Raw genomic sequence first — 22242 nt, 5'->3', positions numbered from 1 at the left:
TTCATTGAGTAACTACGTAAACCTACTTCAGACAAGTGCTATCTCCCGAGTCGTCAAATCTGTCCTTGCATGGATCTCGCCTTGCATACATCCCTGCACGTGCGCGTCACTTATCAAATGATACTGTCCCTCCTCTTGAGCAGATCGGAGTACAAACACCAACCCGCATCCGTTTATGACGCACAATTCGTCCCCGGGTTGTACTCGCTCTGTGACAAGACCCAGCCGCCCACCGTCGGTTAGGCAGAGTGAGCGTTGAGACCAGAAGTCTGCGTAGTTTTCAAACACTGGCCAAGCGCTGGCAAACAGTTTCGGTAGCTGCTCTCTTGCCTCGGCGACATTCCCAATGCCTGGAACGAAACGTAGAATCTGTTGTCCCGTCCAGTCGAAGGCTGCAAGCCCGCATATGTACAGCAGCCACTGCCACCAAGCACCAGGATAGCGTCGGAACACAACCATTGCTAGAATGGTCAAAAGGAATACAATCAAATTGATCTGTCCGCTGACGTAGTAGGAATCGCGTTTCGTTTTCCACGGAATAAATTCAGATATAGGTGTATGTTCCCAACTCTGAATGTTGCTCAAGACAGAGACGCACTTTTCAAATGCATCGACTAACTGGAAGTCGGATTCACTCATTTCAAGGGTTGACGCCTTTTTACCACCACAGTCAAGACAGAGCGTGCGAATCAATGCTTCGTTCTTGCCTGCTCGACTGTGGTAATAGCCTGCGGCTCTGCTCAAAAGCCGGGCTTGCACAAAGAAAGCCTTCAGGTCTGCCCAATAGTGACTTTTTTCAGGACTGTGAAGGTCATCTTCGGGTATCTGTGGTATGTTTATCGTTGCTTTAACTGCGTCGAACACTTTGCCGGAGCACACAAGAACCTGAGAAATTAGCTGCTATTTTAATGCCGATGGAAGAGCACTTAAACCTTCTCATCCAGAACCCGCCAGGCTGGATTACCTAACCCAGATACCCTGCGGCGCGAACTCTCAGCAAGGAAAGTAAAGCCACTCAAATGAGCGTCCCATCTTGGAACCCAGCTCGGAAGACTTTGCGAAGTGCTTGGATGACAAGCATACGAAAGCAAGGCTAATGCACTCTCGCCACCAAAAAACTTGCACTCGTCAAGCGCCCATCGCATAAATGCAATGTAGGTATCGGTGATCGATTGTCGGTAGTCAACTGGAAATCTAACAAACTGACCCCTTACACCGTTGTCAGCGATACCGAGAAGAGCAAACAACCTGTCGTGCGGAATAGTTGCCTTGAAATCTCTCGTAAGTCTGAGCAGGCCAAATATGAAACCAGAAGATTCTCGCTGAAAATGATCTTGTAAGTCTGCCAGGGTAGCAGCGTTCATCAGCGCGGGCACTCGGATGTCATTCCATCGACCTGAGCCTAGGCCTGGGTATGATACCATCTTGAGAGCAGCGTTGAGGACAACGAAGGGTTGGAGAGCTGAGTTTCCGCACCACATGACACAAAGTCTAGCTGCGCAAAGCTCTTGGATGATCCAGACTCGCGAAAACCATGGTTTCTTGTAGAAATCGATCAACCTACTCCATTCTGGTGAGATCAATGGAGGGAGACCCAATTCCTCCGGCCGAGCTAAATGGTTGAATTCTTGGGTTCGTCCAGGTTCATAAATTGATCCCTTTTGTGGAATCATCCTCGGGTTCGGATAGACCGAATTGAGATTGCGCATCAGTTGTGTGGCAACAATATCCCCATCGCAGGTTTCACCAAGCCAGATTATTGTTGCTGTAGCTCTGGAGTAGATTTCTCGCATCATGCTTACTTGTCTCGATTTTTCGGCGAGGTCATCTTGGTTGATACAAATAGAATCGATCCAAACTGGAGAGGGCGTATCCCGAGTACGGAGGGTGATCAAAGCGCCACGGAGAGATTCTGCAACCGGAAATTCCAGCCCGTCACAGTAGCAGGCTTTGGCGTTTGTTGGATCGCCCCAAGCATAGGATAATGCGACATACGGAGGACATTCGTCAATTGGGCAGACGCGCAGAGAGAAATTGATTTCATCGTTCCACTCGTCGTTTTTCCAGCGTTCGATGTCAATTAGCCGAATTTCTCGTTGGGTAAGTGGATACTGATACTGATAACGAGCCATCACTTCTCGGAGGCCTCAACAGGGTAGCAAGGAGATGTCGCTTGCCGATTTGTGAAGTCTTTCGTCGAGTCTACATTCTGTGGCCAATAACAAGTTGTTTCGTTAATGCTGTAGTCTGATACCGATGAGTTTGAGGTACAGTGGCTAGCGAAATTCGGAAAAAATCAGCAAGTTTGCCGAGTGTACCGTCCGTACTCAGGCGTGCACTAAAGCCTTTAGTCACCGCGTTGGCGAGTAAAGTGCAGCTTTCAATGCTCAAAGAATTTTCTGTCAAACAGATCATACATTCTTCGCCGAAGGAAATTTATACGTTTCACTTCCAAGATCATGGCGGCGGAAAAACCTTGCCTTTACAACAGCCGAAATCGACAACAGGTCTTCCGTCGCTGCCAGCGTTCCCGACCGTGGACTTGATGACATCCTCCAACCGTGCCCGACTAATCTTTCTCTTGTGTGCATTCAGTGCAATACCTTCCAGTGGTTCAGAAACATCACGAGTAGCTTCCAAGAGGCATCCAGGTTCAGACGGAGACCATCTACAACGGTAGGACTAGGGGTCTTAGCTGGAACTCAGTCCTGCTCAAGGGCTGTCTCATTTTTGCTCCATGGGTGGCATATGTGGATTTGTCTTCGTGAAGAAAGATTCGAAGCTCCCACATTTTAGAAAGCCCCATTTACTCCATCTGTGGTTCTTTCTTTCCCTATGCTTACCCCTTCACGCAAACAACTCTGTCTTTCCCGACCCTTCAGCCAATTTTGTCTTCCCCTTCCGCCCGATAAAAGAGAGTTTTGTCGCGATTTTCACCCATCTTGAAGACCTGCACGGCATCGTTGTTGCACATTAACACCAAATCATCAGCGATATCGAACGGCGGGAGCTCGAACCATGGGTTCCCTCTCGAGAGCGTGGTCAGATGGTGAACGAGCAGTTTCCGCTCGTAGCCCCTGGGCCTATCATCCAGCTCCAGCCGTCGGAGCACATGCATCGGCTGCTGTTCCTTCAGACGCACCACACTTTGTCTGTAGATTGGAGGTTCCGTTCTCGCCAAGGGATGGAGGTCAATGCATTGTGTGACGAACTTGGGTTCGCCTGTACAGTTGGTGGATATGAGCTGAACGTCGACAATGCCTGTATGGACGGGCATGTTGCCATCCTTGCCTTGAGTATCTTTCACAGCGAGAGCTTTGGCTTCCTTAGGGTTGAGACCTGGCCGACTGATCAAATATGCGGAACCATCCTCCCCTCCAGTCCACCCAATGCCGCCTAGATTGTCGATGGGAGAGTGCCTCTCCGTTGAGATCAGCTGTTCAATCTCCTCTCTCGTGAACGCCCTATCCAATTGCAATACCTCACGGCCAGATATGACATGCGTCTGACTGGCATTTCTCTTCCCCCATTTGCCTTCGAAGAAGTCATCGCCATGCAGATCAGGATATATCGCCCAAGAGAGCTCCGAGCCTGGGTGGTTGGGTCCTGACTGAAGGTAGCCCTCACTCCAGTATCGCTCCTCGGGCGAATTGGGAAATTTGCCATCGGTATACCGAGTGAAATGGGCCGGGCTTCTCAGGCCGGGGAATCTCTTCCAGGCGGATCCCAAAGCTAGGTCATCAAAATTGAAAGCTGTGAGCTGTCCCGCCATGAAAAGTGTCTCAGGCATCCGTTCTCGCCCAGTGACTAGTGAGAGCTGCGACAGAATATTGAATGGATATCGTGCGAAGTTGCCCAAGAGCTGATCCTGGTCCACCCACGCCCAGAATGGATTGTGCGGGCTCTGGAACAGGTCCTTCAAGATATATCCGAGAAAAGGCCGCCATTCGTAGTTGCGGTAATCCTGACGGTTGGACCACTCCTTGGTGACTTCAGCATACTCAGTTTCATTGCAGCCCCATCCGAATGTTTGCGAGCACATGAAATCCACGTGACGACGAAGATATTCCTCGTCGCTCATGCAAACGACTTTGATGTTGCTCCCCCAAGTAATGTTGACCCTGGCCTTGTCAAAGTCCAGGCACGGTTTGCCTGGGGTCTTTATCCTGTTGATAAGCAAAAGATCCACCGAGTCGGCATTCTTCTGGACGGTATAGTAAAAGTGGCGTAGATATGGTGCGAAATAGTCGTCTTCCCACACGCCGACCAGAGTAATCCGACGTTGTCTTGAGGGCAAGTCATTCACACGCGGGAACCTTGCAAAGGCACCGCTAAATGGTGAGACCGGAGCTTGATCTGTACCAGACGATATTGAATCAAAATTCTTCCCCAACAAGAAGGTTGCCAAAGCAAACATAGACGCTAGGGTCATGTATAATATCTTGGAAGTGAGATGATGCTCCCATACTTCATGAGTAACGCGACATAGCAACCCAAAGTAGTGCTTGACGAGGCTTTCCCGCTACAGCAGTAATGAGCACATTCCCATTCCCGATTATGGATAGGACGCACCGTTATATGTACCCATTTTGGCAGGTTTAGGTGTTCATCTGATTCGGGAGAAGAGCCGTCACTCTCCAGCAGTTCGTGATCTTCACCGTAGGCTAGGCTCGCCCCAGGTTCTGAATCTTCGCTGCTCATATCGACTCGACATTAGGAGATGCTGAATATAGCGGGCCAGAAGTTCAATGCGCCAAGTTTCCAGAGGGACGGATTTTTGCAACTGTGTTTGAGGCCCAACGCTCTCTGTCAGTGAGATTTCGCGGGCGTGGAATGTGCCTGGAGGGGGAAGCAGAGTGACGCGAAGCGAGGTTGCAACCACAAAGATTCAACCCCTACACTTTCCGCCCACCCGAAAGCTCTCAGGATCCTGTTCCCCGATAGGGAGGTAGACATGATTTTGAAGCGGGGGTCAGGAGGAGTAAGAAGAGTGGGAGTGGTAGGTTTTGGGGGTTTCTAGGGATGTGCTCGTCCAGGAGAGTTGGACTCCTCGTTGGTTGCATGTCAGGAGTGGATAGTCCCTAACTAGACCAGGAGGACTAGCCTTGGCAGCGGTCCGGTATTTACAGCTTTGCAACAGTGTTTGTAACCATACCGCTAGCGGTAAACAAGCCTTGCTCGTTCGTTGAAATGACCAGACAGACCTATACTCTGGAGCCGCATTTCTATCTGTGGAAGATTGGAGTTTTTGGTAATATCATTCCTCCTTCAATTCTCCGTGCTAGGTCTAGACCATCCTCGGAAATTGCTCTCTTAGTGTTTCGACTTTGCCAACGTCCAGAGATGATCTTTGATAAGACAATTGTGGCCCCCGCAGCGCTTTCGAAATATAGTCGGCCTCCTTAGGCTGGGCAACTCACATGCTCGTCGATGTTTAGGGGAGCACCATTTAGGGCCTCTTTCTCTCAATCTGTTAGACGCCTTGTTTACGAACTCGAATTTCACCCAAGCATTGTCTCGATCGTTCGGTGAATGGTTGTTCCTTTGAGTCACCTTTCTGGATGGCCGAGAAACCGTCGTCAAATAGCCAGCAGCTTGTTTGGCTACATTCATCGCTCAAGTTGCCTGAGATGCTCTCGTTCCTCTCAGTTATCTTAAGGACCAGCGGGCGAAGGGTTATATTCGGTACAATCTCAGGTATTTGCTTATTGACGTTTCTCTACCGACACTACGATTCCCAAGCCGTTATCACCCGCTACACATATGGCTACAATCATACCTACGACGTTTACAACAGCACGCTGGGGTTCCAGAAAATGTTCACCATTAGTCCCCCTGAGTGGACGGATACTAAGGTCTAGGAAGCACCGTTCGACACTGAAGTTCGGCATCCTACGAGTGTGTATTTGTAAGAAGATCACTTTCGGGGCGCTACCCGTGCGAGATAAATCTATCACTATATACTGTGAAAATAAAAAAGAATTGGAGTCTGTCGAATCCTCTTTATCACATCATGTCTACCCCCTATGACTATTTCGTGCCTCCTCCATACTAAAGAAGTGAGGCATTCCTCATAGTGCAAGATCCATCTCATCGACTCCAGTAGCCCTCCATCTTCCATCGCGGCTTCAGCAACATTTCCTTCAACTTGTGGTCGGTCATACTATTGCGCCACCATTTCTCATGAACGGCCGCGATACCGTGTTTGTAGTCGTCGAAGACCGGGTGATTCATGACCCAGTAATGTCGGAGCTGGGAGTAGGGCATGTTGCCGTCAGGCCGGTGGACGTATTCGAGCAGATTGTTCTCGGGCGCCAGCATCGGGGTCCGGCCCTCAATGGCCCCGATTTTGAGATAGTGCGCCAGCATCTCCTCGGACGGGCGAAGCACCATAAATCCCGCGTTGAGGGCCTTGGAGCGCGGTGCCGGCCACGGGTGCTTGTCGCTGCCGATGGGCGACGAGTCAGCTGCCAGGAGATAGCGTTGGGGTTGTGGCCCTTCGTCGGCCTTCGTCTGGTTCTCCATGTCGAGGTTGGTCTGGATGTCTGTCTCGGGCTCCTCGAAGATGGCGTCGAGGGGCTTGAAGAGGACAATATCCAGGTCCAGCAGCAGGACCTTCTCGAATTGCGTGAGGCGGAACACGTTCATTTTATCCATGGCGTGTTTCCAGCGGGGCCGGTCCGGCTTGACCGTCTCCAGCTCGATCGAGGGGAATTCGGCAACCCAGGCACCCTCGCTCTCCATAAAGCGCCGTTTCGACTGTGAGACTTGCGGTGATACCAGGACGACGATGGGAATCGAGCTGTTGGTTCGTGTCTCGGGATCATGTAGGAGTTGGTACGTAAGGAGACGTACGGACGTGAGATAGACGTTGTCTTCGGTGTCTTCCTCGCCAGCATCCTCCTTTTCGGTGGGTGCCAGGTACACGACGTATGCGTACTTGGATTCTGGGCGTTCCAAAGTGCCTCCGGGAACCACAGGTCCTCGAGTCGATGTTGCGGGAGGCGACGGGACTACCGAGCCCCCAACAACTTCGTTGTACGGCCGGGATGATGATGTCGAGCCAAAGAACAAGATGAAGACGCTGAAGAGCAAGGCCCCCGAAATAACAACCCCTCGCGACCACGCCGTGAACAGACGCGAGCCCATCGCCGTGTCAGTTGACTTCCTGGCACCTATCGATGATAGAAGGATACTACAATAGACAGTGTGGTATGAGGGGAGTCAAGCCAGCAGCATGGATCATTCTCGGGAACAGTGACGAGGCCTCCCTCCTGAGAATAGCAAAAGAACAACCCCTACCAGAAGAAGACGCGTTGCATGACCGAGGTAAAGGAGGCTCTGGCATCACGATCAGCCCCTGCATCTGTCCTGACCTTGGTGGAGACGATCGCGACTTAACCGCGTTTCTCGACTAGTTGATTCCTATCCCCTCCAAAAATGTGTCAGACGAAAAGCACTGTATACGGTAACCATGGGTGGAGTACGAACCCACAGAACCCCCGGGTTAGCGCCGAAATTGAGATCGGAGGGAGGTGGTCATAATTCGATTTCAACAAAACCCACACCTCAGCGGTAACTCTGTTTCGACGCTCCAATTTAAGCAAGGAGAGGTATGTCCAGATGTTGTACTTAGCGTCTACTTTGTCCGCCGCCTGGGTGCGCTTGCTAGATTGACGGTGACCGTAGCCGTTGGGATCTGAGAGTACCTACTGGACTAGGCACCCGGGTGTAACTGGACGGGGAGGCGATAACCTGGGGATGGGGCCCGCGTCTGCCACTGGAGATGGCAAGATACTGGCAACCAAGATAATCTCATGCTCACGCTACCTAGGTACCTTGGAGAAAACCAGATATTTCGATACGGAGAGGCAGGCTTATTTTGACCCGAAAGAGAGATTAAGTCGTCCATTGCCGTGACAAAAGATTGCCTGGCCACTTTATCCAAATGAGAATCTCTTTCCTTGAATTTGAACCTACCCGTCTTTCCCATGCATAAGTTTCCAATCTCCCAGGCTAGGGCGCTTATCGACCTTAACAACCGCGCACCCGTTACTGCACTCCAAATGCACGAATTTATCGCCCACACCTAGAGCACCCTTCCAGATCCATGACTTCATGGGCTCTTCATGCGATCCTGGGATTGAAGCATCTCCATCCGTGGGGTTAAGCCGTTGCCGACCGTCTTAGTGGAAGGGCCAGCATATCATGTTTGCCTGCACGTGGCGATTGCAGCCCTAGGGGAGGTATTCACCTGGCCCGCAGAATCACAACTTCGTTGTTATTGAGCACGCACCTTGTGCTTCACCGGCGGGATGAGTTTCGAGATGTATTCGCCATAGCATTGTTCGATACTGTTTCTCCAACCAGACGGCTGCTCTTCTGTTGGCTTTTGCAGCGTCCACTTGCAGTACTGTGGGTCTGAGGAACATCTACCACAGGAGCCGCTACTTTCCAACTTCCTTTGCAGGCATACCCATAACAACATTGAGCGGGGTAAATGATAGACTGGTGCGGCGGCTGTCTGGCTGATAGGATGAAGGAGCATTGAGAACTCGCAGAGAAGAGTGTAGCCTATGGCCAAGACAATCATCCATGATCAATCCTGTGGAATGGCTGCCGTGCCGTTTGACGTGTCAATGGGAGACAGAGTTTCGATGTCGCGACGAGGCTGAAACATCAGCCTTCCTTCCATGTTAAGGTTGATATGATGCAGGGGAAAGGAGAGAGACCGGGGAAAACCTTAACGACTTCGAAGCCATGTCAAGCAAAACGAAAAAGTATCGAGCACACGACAGTAAGAAGAAGAAAAGCTAGAAAACGGCTATTGTGCCCGTCTGCTGCTCGGGGGATCAAGACCAAGTCAGAGTCCAGAGCAAGAATATTAGTCTTTTCGGACCGAAGTAGCCGAAGTCGTCACAGCCGGGCGCCAAGGTGAAGTAGAGCCAATTGCTGAATACAGAGACAATTTCGCAACTTTATTTGTCGCTTGTTGTTACGCTACAATACAGGTATATGACTGTAACGTCCTTGAAAGTAAACTTCAGGTAGGACCCGATCCCGCGGCCCATTGCACCTTCAAGATGACTTTTCGTACATAGCGAGCGAATAAGGTATCTCCTGCATAAAGCATACCCGGGCGATCTCTGCGCCTTTTTGCGTCCTCCTTTCCTTAGGCTTGAAAGCACATCTGATTGCCCCTTAATAATTTTGCTCAACGAAATGCACGATGTGTCTGGCAACTCGGGAGAGCGGTCGCCAAAGGATTTGCCTAGTCATCTTTGTGTGAAGGCATTCTCGAGCCTCGAAGGTTGCCATTTCGTCCTTCGACAAGTAGGCTCGCTTCCTGTCCTCGTTCCTCCATTGGATGCGGATCGAAGGGTATCCTTTGCTTCCTCTAGCTATCCCATCGGTCATATCGGACAGCCATCACTTCCACGATGATATTATATCCTGGAATGGAGGTGTCAAACCGTCACGCCATGCGCCAGAAGATGTGTTCACGGCTTGTTGTATGGCTTGCCGGCCTACTAATATTGCTTCTCCCCATCATAATCCTTTCGCACCGATCGGCTGTTCCCAGCAATCTTCTGAAGATTGGGTATATGAGCCATAGCGTCCTTGACGACGTGAGAAATTCAACGCTAGGGGTGCGCTATACTCTTCTCTCCATTTCCCACCGCGACATCGAAGCTGATGTACTTTGCTAGTTCGAAAAGATTTTCGTCATCTCGCTACCGGAGCGATCCGACAAGCGTGATGTATGGGCTCTGGCTGCATCACAGTGTGATCTGTCTGTTTCTTGGGTCGAGGGCGTGAAAGGGGAGGATATCCCAATCAAAGCAATCCCAGCTGTAAGTGACTCGAACAGGCATCACTTTTACCATGGTGTTGATCCTTGGTGCATAGGGATGGAACATGCGCGAGTCGAACTCCACACTCGGTTGTTATCGAGGCCATTTGAATGCATTCCAAAGGTAGACAGCTAACAATCTCCATCGAGAAAATCCCGTTACTAAAGTTTCTTCCACTAATGCTGTCGTGAAGAATCATATCAGATAGACTGTCCAGCGCCCTGATTTTTGAGGACGACGCAGAGTGGGACATCAACATCAAATCGCAACTGGTGGACTTTGCTAGGGGACTACATTACCTCCAGAGGGTGGAGAAGCCTGAGGCGCTACACTCACCCTACGGCGACGACTGGGATGTCCTCTGGCTCGGGTACTGTGGCGCCAAAAGCCGGTCTGGCGACCATAGTTATTGGATCACACACGACGATCCAACTGTGGTGCCAGAGCCGCTTCGAACCGAGACGCGCAAAGAAGGAAACCGCTACCTGGACGACTCTGCGGAACCGCTCCAGGGAACCTTCACGCGGGTGGTCACCGAGCCGTACAACATCCGCTGCCTTTACGCCTACGCCGTCAGCCAGCGCGGAGCACGCAGATTCCTCTACAACTACTCGATCCGGGCGAAGGCCAGGACCGCCGACGTGGCCGTGAGCGAGTTCTGCAGCGATGGTGTGTCCGGCGCGCGGTGTTTCGCTCCGTTCCCCCAGTTCGTCGACAACTACCTCGCGGCTGGGGACACGGCCAAGGACTCGGACCGCCGCCAGTTCCACTCCGAGTTTCGCGTGCAGGGGACGAGCAACAATATCGTGTTCCCCGCCAAAACGAACCTGGAAACGTTTATCAACAACAGCAGGTTATATCAGAGCCGCTGGCCGGACCGGACGTTAACGGAGTCGATCAACCCCGACACATATATCTTTCCACGTGGATATGGTGTGTACTTGCCGAAAGAGCAATTCAAGACGCCAAAGAACTATTAGCGAGACTCTCGAAGTTATATCTGAATATGTCAACACGTTCAAGGAGAATAGGATCTAGTCTATTTCTTACCACTAGTATAGCCATCTCTTCTTTTACAAATATAACCTCTTCTACAGCTACCTAGGTAGGAATGGGAAGATATTGTAATGGGGAGATCTTAGCTGGTGGATGGCGAACTGGCACGTGAGGCTATACACTGTATAGGGTGATAGACTTGGCTCTGATCAGCTGGCATACGACGGAGGCAGGACTTGGGTCTTTCTTTTTCTTTGAACAGTGTTAGTAGCTAACTTAGACAATCAATCAATCAACTTGTTACTTGGACGTCTTGCCCCTTAGTGTGTTGGTTATTGTGTGAGAGGCTATGCCTACCGCCGTACGAGTTGATGCCTATGGCTATCAGCCTCGTCCTAGTTCACTATGTCATAGTACATAGTCCTCGAGCGTGCTCGGGGTAAACAGGTCCTCAGGTTTGAACCTCTTCTTTGCCAGCCCCTGGTCAAAGGAGTACTGTAAGAACTTGTCCAACACATGCTTACTCGCCTCGAAGCCATCTTTCCACCAGCGATCATCTCCACCAAATAGCCTCTTTGTCTCCTCCACATGGTCTTCTAACCACGGTAGAATGTACCGCAACGCCGCTCGCTCCTTCAAGGGCTCATAGGCCATCTCTAGGCTTCTGGCAAAGGCTTTCGTAAGGCTCTTTGCGATCCACGGATTAGCCTCATACACACTGCGTTTCAGAGCCACGACGTGCATGATCGGGAATATCTTGGTTCGTGCATAGTACTCCGCTTCGACAGCTTTGAAGTCGTCAAACAGCCGCGTTACAGTCTGCGGTGATGTGTCGAACGAGGAGGGTTTTGTGGCGCTGAAGATGGCGTCGAGCTCGCCATCGGCAAGCATCTGTGACAGGCTTTGGCCAGGCTGGATTGCCGTCACTTTGATGTCGGCAGGGTAGCTGTGCGAGACCTTGGAACGCCGCGGCTTGTCCGATGGCTCAATGGCACCAGTGTAGAAGTGCACACTGGAGAGAGGGACCCCAAAGTCTTCAGCCAGGATGCCTCGTTGCCAGACTGCTGCTGTCACTGCGAGTCACCAAAATGATTAGCGACGGTTAACCTGTCTCCTCCGACTGGTGGTTGGGGGCTAATTGGTGGTACCGACTTTGATACTCCGGAGTTCCAATGCGTTTCCCACGCAGATCCTCCGGTCTCTTGATGCCGGCTTTGGAGTTGATATATATCGACTGGTGCCGGAAGAAGCGCGAAGGAAAGACTGGTAGGGCAATAAAGGGGGGGCTCTCTTGGTTCAAGGTCAGAACATAAGAGGACAAGGAGAGCTCAGACAGGTCGAATTCCTGGAATCGAAGTTGGCGGAAGAAGCTGTCCTAGACCGTGTCAGTCCTTCTATCCCCTCGCTGCAACCGCTGTGAGAGGCATTTGGGACCAGCATACGTCTCCTCGACCCGGTAATTGAGAAATGTGAGCTCAATGCCTTCTGCTTGCACTCTGCCATCTTCAATGGCCTTCATCCGGTCGTAATCCCAGCACGCAAAGGAGAGTTTGAGGACCATCTTGGACGAGCAACCTTTTACTGCGGGTGCCGCGAACTTTTTCTTAGGGTTGGAGAGTATTATCCTTCCTGTATCCTTTTGTACATGATGTATCCTTCAGCCTACTCCCCTCCCGGCCCCCAATCGCCTTCGGGCAGTTTCCGGAGCGAGGCGCCATTGGGGCACAGTCTCGACCCTGAAATGGGAATGTCCCGATCCGGGGCTCCAGTTCGTCGGCGCCACTTTATAAGGTCCGCGGCTCATTCCGACAGAACCCTCCTTGTCGAGGTCGGGGGATTCTGGGGAGAGGCGAGACCACGAGATATAATACCCCACAGCATGCATGTGTCTTGCGATGCTACACTCCTAACCCTAGATTCACAGAAGCCCTCGCAATTTGCTCCCTACAAGATGGATTCTGACGACAAAGTACACGTCGTGGTTTCCAGGGAAGGCTCTGACCAGGCGATTGAAAATGCGGTGACAGAGAAGCCGGATGAAGTTCGACACGATCGTCATGGATTTCCGCTTCTCCCACAACCTACGCGGTTCCGCGACGACCCTTTGGTGAGAGAAGAAGGACAACTCCTTGGGATTCAATATTAATGTGAACTTTGCAGAATTGGCCATCGTGGCTGAAGTGGCTCGTGCTCCTCCAGGCATCATTCCTCGCCATGCTGGGGCCCTTCAACTCCGCAGTTGTCAATCCTGGGTTGGTGCCGCTTGCAAAGCTTTTCCACATCCCTGTCGGCCAGGCGTCGTATCAGACAACCTCTGTCATCATCTCTGTGGGCATTTCGCCTTTGTTCTGGACCCCGCTTGCCAACGTCTATGGGCGACGACCGGTCTATCTCATCTCGACACTCATCGGAATAGTCGCAACGGTCGGCAGCGGGGTCGCGAAGACATGGCATACTCTGATTATTGCCCGGGTCTTCAGTGGCGTTGGCGTCGGCGCAGCGATGGCGCTTGGAGCGGCCACGGTTAACGACATGTTCTTTCTACATGAAGTACAGTACCAAGCCGTACTCAAACGAGTTTGGAAGCCTGCTAACGCTCAACTAGAGGGGCTTGAAGATGGGCGTCTTCACCGTCTTCTTGACCAACGGTGCTCATGTCGCCCCGGTAATTGGAGGCTACCTGGTACAGACAGCCGGAGTCCGCTGGGCATATTACTTCCCCGCCATCGTCAACTCAGTCACCTTTGTTGTCATGTTCTTCGCCATGCCCGAAACCCTATTCTCCCGCTCTGAGAAGGTGCTCGCACAGCACGAGGAGAGGACCTACATGCAGATGCTCTTCAGCTTCCGAAGGAATGCGCTACGGGACCGAAGAGTCCACATGCGAGATTTTGTGCGGCCGTTTGAGATGATGTACTATCCCTCAGTGACACTCACGTGTCTATACTACATTGTCTCATTCGCGTTCTCTTCAATCCTCCCAGCAGTGACGGTCGCCATTCTCTTCACCAAAATCTATCACTTCAAGACTGGAGCCATAGGACTCATGCTTGGGCTTCCACTTTTGATCGGCTCGGCTCTTGGAGAGTTCCTGTCCGGACCCTTTTCAGATTGGTTCATGTACCGATACGCAAAGAAACATGGTGGAGAGAGAAAACCAGAAGCTCGCTTGCCCGCGTCTCTTGGTAGCCTTCTCCTTTGCCCCACGGGAATCATCGTCTACGGCGTCTGCTTGTACCACAAGACACACTGGATGGGTCCTGTGATGGGGATGGCGATTGCCAGTTTCGGTCTCCAATTGGTGACCACAGTCAGCTACGCCTACTGCAGCGACTGCTACAAGCCACAGTCGGGAGAAATCAGCAGCTTGTACAACTTCTGGCGCCAGACCTTTGCATTTCCGCTTGGGTTCTATGCGTAAGTGCTTGTCGAATTTTTTTTGCTTTTCGAATCTGGGAAGCACAGGCTGACATCTATAGTCTCCCGTTCGCCGCCGAGATCACCATCCAGTGGGCTTGGATCACGTTTGCTCTAATCACCGCGGTGACATCAATGGGGATCATTGTTCTGATATTTAAAGGTGAAGATTGGAGGAAACGACTCGGTCAGCCGCAGTTCCACAAGGATATCTAGCCTTGTGGCCATGATAGCTCGTTGCCTGCACATGCCAAGTGTCGCGTATAACATCTTAGAGATTGTCTTTGAGGATTTGTGATCAACGATAAAATACTCGCTGGTTGCGGCTGTGTCTGAGGGTAACTGGTAGACAGGCTGAGCGCTGAGATACTGAGTATATTGAACGATTTCAAGCACTATTTGTCGCCTGTAAGCGGTCATCTTAGTGGCAACAGTGTACCTACCTACATTTACGGAGCAGGGAGACAGACAGCACATTTAGAAAGCTGGTAATGGCCGGCTCTCGATTCCGGGCTGCCAGGGCCATCCGCATTGTGGCGTCACGTGCATGGGTCCCATGCCGCGAACTCCCCGGATTTCCAACCTCAACTGGTTGCGGGGTTTTGCATTTGCTCTCACTCGCATCACATTTCCTTGCATACCATTAACCACAGCCGGACTACCAGGCGAATGGGAAGCTACTGCATGGAGGGGCACTGGACCAGAAGAAGAATCCCTTCAGTCACAGCAGTGCGCTTCCCTGTCTCCAGATGCGAGCCATTCTGTGCCTCCCAACATGGCGGACCCGCCACTGAAGAAAAGACTTGCATCTGGAAAAGCATGCACAAACTGTCGGAAGAGGAAAAATCGGTGTGACGGGGCTCGCCCCAAATGCTCTCCATGCCAGTTACGCGGGAGCTTTTGCCTATACCCTTCTATGGTTGACGAGCTTAGCCTTGATGAGTAAGGAGTCGGTAGATGCTCGCGTTTTTGGCATTGTCTAACTACTTTCCAGGCTCAGGTCACTGGTAGACATCAAGTCGCGAGCAAACGTCGAACTCCTTTGTGAAGGCCCGGAGCAAGTCCAGCAACGTCCATACTTTGACGACGATGACGCTGTTGCCGATGTCACGATCCAGAACAAAGTCGTCGCCGCCCAGACTCCGCTGGACAATACTCCCTCAGAATCTCACGATCCCGAGCCGTTTTTCGGGGAGTCGTCGACTTTTGCTTTCGTTTCAAAGGTGCAAACGACAAATGCACCTCGTCAAGCTCTGTCACCAGCGAATAAACGCCGCCGCCTTTCGAGTTCGAGGAGCTCCCAAACCCACAGTCTAGATCCTGGCCTCACTCCCAGGGACTGCGAAGACACCTACGGACTGCCCTCAAGAGATCTAGCGGACAGTCTTGTGGACCTGTACTTCAACCACGTCCACCGTCTCTACCCTTTTGTTCACGAACCAAGTTTCAGAACTCAATATGAACGAATGTGGATCAATGATGCGGAGCACTCGGACACGAAAGCCACCTGGCTGGCAGTTCTCAACCTCATCTTTGCCCACGGCTGCGAGTTTCATGATCCCATTGAAGGGAGAAGTGCGTCATATTGGGCAACACGGTTCCTCGCAAGGGCTCGAAACATAGTGTGTGCTCACATCTTCAAAGAGGGTAATTTGGAGCTTGTACAGGCACTTCTTTTGATGTGTCACTATCTTCAAGGCACCTTGGAACTGACCGAGTGCTGGAGCCTAAGCGGACTAATGATTAGAACCTCGATCAGCATTGGGCTTCATCAGAACCCTTCGCCTGCTATGTTGGCTGTTGAAAGAGAAGTCAGCAAACGTGTGTGGTGGGGTTGCTTCGTTATTGACCGCACTTTGAGCATGAAATTTGGCAGACCGCCTTCCATTCCTACCGGAAATGCGTCAGATGTTGAGTTCCCGTTGCCAGTGGATGATCAGTATATCATGAATGATTCAATCATTCCTCGGCAGCCTGCAAACCGTCCGTCTCTGACGTCCTTCTTCGTTCAGACAATCAAACTCGCACATATCATCGACAGTGTCCTCCTCAAACTCTACTCATCGTCGACAAAGCCATGGACTTCTACGATGCCGTCCCCCAACAAGCAGGACCATTTCACAGAGATCTTTGGCCACTCTGTTCTTTTGGACGGAGAACTCGTTTCCTGGTGGAATACCAATCCACCTCATTTGAAAGAGGAGCCCAACTATCCGGACGGGCCGGATTTCCAGCGACAGCGTAATGTCATGTACATTCGGTGCGCAAGCCATATGCCTAATGTTGAATGAAGAACTGACCTAAGTGTAGGTTTCTGAATGTTCGCCTGCTGCTACATCGCCAATCTTTCCTTATCTTCAGTCGACAGGAAATCGAGGACAGTTTCCACCGAGATGTTGCAATTGCCTCGTGCAACCGTTGTATCTTGGCTGCCCGCGAGACGATCAGGGTGATCTACGCTCAGTATCGTCGCGGGCTGCTGAACTCTCTGTGGTACAATCTCCACTGTAAGTCTCGATTCCTATGCACTGACTCTCAGCTAACACGTAAAGACGTTTTTACCGCAATCGGAGTTCTCTTAACACTACAGACCATGGAGCGATGGAAGCTGAATGCGCTGGGTCAAACGGGGACAGACGAAACACTGGAACTGGGCATGGAATTCTTGAAGGCAGCCAGCGGTACCAGTACCCTTGCAGCGAGGTATCTGATTCTGCTTGAGCGCATTCAAACTCAGACGAGTGGTCGGGAGACACCCCTTCCCGGTCAACTCTTGGGTCAAGGCCATATGACGCAGCATCAACCCGATGGTTCGGACCCCGCGTTGCTATCGGCAGACAGAACTCCATGGCAACGGCCGCAGGACGAGGCACCATTGACACTCAGCTCGGATCTCATCGACTTTGACGACTTGCTCTTTGGGACGGGTCTTCCGAGAGACCTGCTGTCCGCTGATTGGTCAGGTTTTGAGCCTCTATGATCGAATATTGCTTCAACGAAACAGCACAAGCCCAGCCACCAGCTGCTACGCTACGAAAACGGCTTGTGCGGAGACTTCAAGTTGCTGGAGTTGTTGCCGCATTTTTGGAGACCACGCGACGACAAAACTGGGCCTTCAAGCTTGCAAGTATCCGCCCGGCGTGCATCCGAAAGAGCCGCGGCTGGGAGCCGACGCCGTAAAAGAGGAGAAAGAGGGCACCATTACCAGGGGTCTCGGCATATTAAAAGCACAGAAACCACTAAGTCGAAGCGATAATAAAGTATACAAGGGACCAGGAACCTCAAAATGCACGGAAAAGCGCCATCAGTGGCTGCCCACGTCGTTGATTTTGGGCGTCAGCTCTCTTGGGTGATTCCTGTGGCGGGTGTCTTCGTGTGCATTCTCTCATTTATCGTCTACCAACGATGGTTTTCGCCTTTGGCCAAGATCAAAGGTCCATTTTTGGCGTCCCTCAGTCCTCTCTGGAAGTTGCTGAGGTTCAACAATGGCAACTTCCATGAAACAATTCTAGCTCTCCATGAGAAATATGGGCCGATTGTCCGCATCGCCCCAAACGAGGTGATCATCTCTGACAAGTCGGCGATCCGGGAGATTTATAATACTGTACAAGGCAGAGATTTCTTAAAGGTGAGTCTGCCAGTCGAAGGTTGAGAAAGATATCAGTGGCTAATTGGGACAGACGACATATTATGAGTGAGTTTGGTAAACCCTCGTTGCAGTGCAAGGCTAAGGGTATTCAAAGTGCTTTTACCGCCTTCCGACCGACCATATTTGGTCAAAGAGACCCGTACCTGCATGCTCAGCGCAAACGGATTGTGTCTCACGGATACAGCATGAATGCCCTCCAGTCCATGGAGAAGTTTGTCCAGGAGCGTCTCCAGATCTTCATGGGAAAGATGTCAACTTTGGCAGCCTCTGGCACCCAGATAAACCTGGGCAAATGGTGCCATTTCTTTGCCTTCGATGTCATTGGAGAGTTGGTATGTATAGCTGTGCTTATCTCAGAGAGTGGCTGATTTATCTTCCTCCAATGCTAGGCTTTTAGCGAGGGGTTTGGCATGCTCGAGACAGGAGTCGAGGACGAGCATATTCGCCTCATCAACAATCAGATGGAGTTTGGCTCTACAATAGGAATGATGCCATCCTTGATTCCGTATACGAAATGGACTTGGCTCCCGATTCCATGGCTGCAGAGTCTGCAAGCGGGCCGTGAAAGGTTGAAGGAGGTACGAGACTACAAAGCTCCTTAGCAGATGCTTGTGGCTGACAATACCTCTAGCTTACGAGATCTCGTGTCGAACGGAGACAAGAGAAAGTCAGCGACCGGAAAGATCTGCTCGGCAGGCTCATCGAGGCCAAAGATCCAGTGACAGGTCAGATGCTTGATTCTATCGATTTGCGGACCGAGGCTTTCTCCAGCATGTAAGTTCACCGCCTTCGCCTAAGTAGTGTTGTCCGTGCCAACAAAAGTTACGCAGTGTTGCAGGTAGTGACTCGACATCGTCGGCGCTGAGCTATACCTTCTATCACATTCTGGGCCATCCAGCTGTCTACGAAGCCCTGACCAAGGAACTGCGAGCAGCATTTCCTGAGCGCGATTACAAGACCGATGAGACACCCCCGACATATGCGGACTTTGGCAAATTACCCTATATCCAAGCCGTAATCAAAGAGAGTCTTCGTCTGACGCCTCCTGCCACGATCAACCTCCCCCGCTACGTGCCAGAAGGCGGGCGCGTCGTTGCTGGCACATTCTTCCCGGCCAAGGTTTGTTTTCCCTTTTCAACTCGAAAGTAGCATTGGACTCTATCTCTGACTTTCTGGTGGGAAATAACAAGACAATTGTCGGAATGTCCGCCCTACCCGTCCACCTCAACCTGGAAACCTTTGGTCCGGATGCCGAGATGTTCAACCCGGACCGTTGGATCAGCGGGTCTGGTGGGATCAGCCCCGAGGAGATGCAGCGGTACTGGATGCCCTTCGGGCACGGGTCGAGACAGTGCATCGGCAAGAACGTTGCCATGATGGAGGTGAGTGACTCTGCAAACCTCTCTCGACTCCCCCTCTGAGGTTCGCTTACTTACCAATCGCTGCGACTTTCTTGTTTAGCTGGTGAAACTTGTTGGAACCCTATTGTTATATTTTGACGTTGAATTGGTGACCAGTAGCGGCGGTGTTGGGGGAAGCGGCGAGAAGAAACTACCCGAAATCCCCGTCTCGAAAAGTTACTTCTTTGCAAGGATTAAAGATCCGTTGATGGTTAGGATTTGTGAGCGGGGTTCCCGGTAGAAGAGGTATAGGGAGAATGGTCAATGAACATAAATATGAACACGAACGAGAAATATATGGAGGAGCTTGTTCTTGGCTAGTATACATGAAGAGGACAAGCGGGTTCAAGAGCCGTCGGACACACTATGAGGCAGTGGGAGGCAGTTTGCCAAAGTAGGCAAGGTAGTCTCGTAAATTACTACCTTACGGGTGCCTTTCTAGCCTGATAAAAGGTATATGAGATACATTTTTAATGATAAGGAGGTCAGAGCTTTACTGAGAAAAGCAAATCTAATCTCAAGGAGGGTTCAAGAGCGTAAAGGTCTTTGATTATTTCCCTAGGCGTCTACTAGATAAGGGCGTAAAACATAGAATTCTCTAACTACCGTAGATCTAGTATTAGGTTGGAGTAGTAAGGATTAGTTTATTCATTTCTATCCTATACTTTCTCCATACCTTATTCACCCCTTAAGGTTAAGCTATCCCTTTTAATTTTTCTAATTAATAATAAAGCTATAAATAAATTTAATAATTCTCTATTAGATATAGATCTCTATATTAGAATATCTACTCTTATATTTAAGATATTAAAGTTTAAAAACTAGATATTTAAGAAGATTTTTATAAATCTATATTAAGAATTATTTAAGATATAACTAAACTAAAGTCTAAAGTTATCTAGCTCTTAAGTATAATAATTATTTTATTAGTTCGTTTATAATATAATAATTCCCTTATTAGCTTATTTATCTCTCTATAATTTACTATAGTAGAGTAATTAAATCTCTTCTCTATTAAAAAATTAACTAAGAGATAATATAATCTAGTGAACTAGGGTGAGGCTTCAAGGCTATGGGGAGCTAACTCATACGTGGGCAGGGGGAGCTATATATATATAACATAACTACTAACAATAACAATAACATAGCTAAATAAGTAGATATCTATATAACTAATCGATTAAGTAATTAATTAATTACTAAGTTAACTATCTTACTAGTACTAAATAAAGAAGAAGAAGTATTCTATCCTAGCGCGCGCTAGCTAATTATAGCGCCTAAACCTATCCTATCCAAGAGGACTCGGGAACGTCGTAGGATTCCTCGCGAGGCTGCGCGAGGCTAGCCAATCCGGCCGCGCGCCGGCGCTAAGGTGTCGTAGGATTCCGTCGCTATGTTCTTTTGACTTACTGGCCGCGCCTCCGCGATAATCGGGACAAAAATGATATCGGCGTGCTCGCCCTATCTAAGAGGACCCGAGAACGTCGTAGGATTCCTCGCGAGGCTACGCGAGGCTAGCCAATCCGGCCGCGCGCCGGCGTCAAGATATCATAGGATTCCGTCGCTATATTCTTTTAACTTACTAGCCGCGCCCCCGCGATAATCGGGGTAAAAATAATATCGACGTACTCGCCCTTCTAAGGCGGATTAAATAGTATATAGTATATATATCTAGTATATCGCGTAATAGAAAACTAAAGTTATTAGAGACGATTAGGGTAGGCGCGACGTAGCTGTACTTCGACGCCCAAAAGGGTAAAGAGGATTAGGGTTCAATCCCAAATAGTATAGCTAGCTCTAGACGAGGTTCGCTTAGCTAGATCTAGACTAGGACTCTAATATAGCGATAAGTACTTTATATCTACTACTTAATATAGTCTCGTCGTAATTATATAGTATTATCGTAGCTACGTATAATAGTCGAGATACTCTAGAACGTAAACGACTTTATTCTCTTTAACGAGGTATATTAGATCTTTATTTATATACGCTACGACTACGTCGTTATAGATATTAATCGCTATCTTCGAGTTAAATATAAAGAGATCCTATTACTATAGCGAAAGTAGCTTATCTATCTATATCGATATTAAAGAGCTATAGCGTAGAATACTATTTATATACTTCCGGCCTATTTAGCTTCCATCCTAGGATTTACTCTATCTATTCCCGCGTTTCGCTATTAATAATCGCGATATTCGGTAATTAATACGTATATTAAAGATATTAAGCGATATATTCGCGAGTAATATCTATAATAAGCTTTATAATAATCGACGTTTTAGTCCTACGTTTTTACGTAGATATAGTTTATAGTTAATAATAAACGGAAATACTTTAAAGTTTATACGCTTAAAGAGACTACCGTTACTATATATACCTATAATACTTTTAATATCTATATTACTTATAAAGTCGTAAATCGGATCGCTAGACTAGCCCTAAGCTAAATACTCTCTACCTAAATACTATTATTATCGCTATATATTAAGAAGAAACTAAAAGCGTTACTAGTTAATATCTAGACTATAAATCACGAGTATAAGACTAAGATATAAGAGATAGATAAGGATATACTAAAATAAGACTATATTAAGTAATATAGTCGTACTTAATAGATATAGTATTTCCGCGACCGTAACTTAAAGTATCTTACGTATATTATCCGACTTCCTAATCGCGATAAAGACTTTCTTCGCGAGATAATCTAACCTCTCATGAAATGGTCATCCACCGTGGAATACCATTCTAAATAGGTATAGCGGCGTCCTAATTAGGAAGTAACTATTTTAATTAGTATTCTACTAGTTTTAATTAGTATTCTACTAGTTATCTTTTATATATAGTATCTAGATATAATTTTAGACTAGATTCTAGCGTAAGTTGATAGTATACTAACCTATTTAGGAAATAAATAAATAATTTC

At 49.4% G+C, this 22242-nt stretch overlaps 8 protein-coding genes across 8 annotated transcripts; 4 read left to right on the top strand and 4 right to left on the bottom strand.

The window, feature by feature from the left end:
- Positions 1-27: 27 nt before the first annotated feature.
- On the bottom strand, positions 28-2132 carry Z520_10915 (uncharacterized protein; the record flags this gene model as incomplete). Its single annotated transcript, XM_016781406.1, has 2 exons — positions 28-825; positions 978-2132. 2 exons carry the CDS (start codon positions 2130-2132, stop codon positions 28-30), a joined length of 1953 nt encoding a protein of 650 aa, XP_016627395.1.
- Positions 2133-2878: 746 nt separating this feature from the next.
- Positions 2879-4701, bottom strand: Z520_10914 (uncharacterized protein; the record flags this gene model as incomplete). Its single annotated transcript, XM_016781405.1, has 2 exons — positions 2879-4522; positions 4573-4701. 2 exons carry the CDS (start codon positions 4699-4701, stop codon positions 2879-2881), a joined length of 1773 nt encoding a protein of 590 aa, XP_016627394.1.
- Positions 4702-6090: 1389 nt separating this feature from the next.
- On the bottom strand, positions 6091-7149 carry Z520_10913 (uncharacterized protein; the record flags this gene model as incomplete). Its single annotated transcript, XM_016781404.1, has 1 exon — positions 6091-7149. One exon carries the CDS (start codon positions 7147-7149, stop codon positions 6091-6093), a length of 1059 nt encoding a protein of 352 aa, XP_016627393.1.
- Positions 7150-9482: 2333 nt separating this feature from the next.
- On the top strand, positions 9483-10834 carry Z520_10912 (uncharacterized protein; the record flags this gene model as incomplete). The annotated part of the gene is made up of 4 exons (XM_016781403.1): positions 9483-9650; positions 9711-9854; positions 9910-9977; positions 10048-10834. The coding sequence occupies 4 exons, from the start codon at positions 9483-9485 to the stop codon at positions 10832-10834; spliced, it is 1167 nt and encodes a 388-aa protein (XP_016627392.1).
- Positions 10835-11258: 424 nt separating this feature from the next.
- Z520_10911 (uncharacterized protein) lies at positions 11259-12411 on the bottom strand (the record flags this gene model as incomplete). Its single annotated transcript, XM_016781402.1, has 3 exons — positions 11259-11923; positions 12003-12220; positions 12293-12411. 3 exons carry the CDS (start codon positions 12409-12411, stop codon positions 11259-11261), a joined length of 1002 nt encoding a protein of 333 aa, XP_016627391.1.
- Positions 12412-12801: 390 nt separating this feature from the next.
- Positions 12802-14483, top strand: Z520_10910 (uncharacterized protein; the record flags this gene model as incomplete). The annotated part of the gene is made up of 4 exons (XM_016781401.1): positions 12802-12957; positions 13011-13400; positions 13456-14267; positions 14330-14483. The coding sequence occupies 4 exons, from the start codon at positions 12802-12804 to the stop codon at positions 14481-14483; spliced, it is 1512 nt and encodes a 503-aa protein (XP_016627390.1).
- Positions 14484-15183: 700 nt separating this feature from the next.
- On the top strand, positions 15184-17247 carry Z520_10909 (uncharacterized protein; the record flags this gene model as incomplete). The annotated part of the gene is made up of 4 exons (XM_016781400.1): positions 15184-15209; positions 15262-16527; positions 16578-16774; positions 16820-17247. 4 exons carry the CDS (start codon positions 15184-15186, stop codon positions 17245-17247), a joined length of 1917 nt encoding a protein of 638 aa, XP_016627389.1.
- Positions 17248-17553: 306 nt separating this feature from the next.
- Positions 17554-19337, top strand: Z520_10908 (uncharacterized protein; the record flags this gene model as incomplete). Its single annotated transcript, XM_016781399.1, has 6 exons — positions 17554-17895; positions 17994-18248; positions 18306-18494; positions 18548-18690; positions 18747-19035; positions 19107-19337. The coding sequence occupies 6 exons, from the start codon at positions 17554-17556 to the stop codon at positions 19335-19337; spliced, it is 1449 nt and encodes a 482-aa protein (XP_016627388.1).
- Between the last annotated feature and the right edge of the window lie 2905 nt (positions 19338-22242).

This window comes from Fonsecaea multimorphosa (genome assembly GCF_000836435.1).
Source record: "Fonsecaea multimorphosa CBS 102226 unplaced genomic scaffold supercont1.34, whole genome shotgun sequence".
Taxonomy (NCBI): Eukaryota; Fungi; Ascomycota; class Eurotiomycetes; order Chaetothyriales; family Herpotrichiellaceae; genus Fonsecaea; species Fonsecaea multimorphosa.
This window is presented reverse-complemented; position numbering and strand designations above follow the sequence as displayed.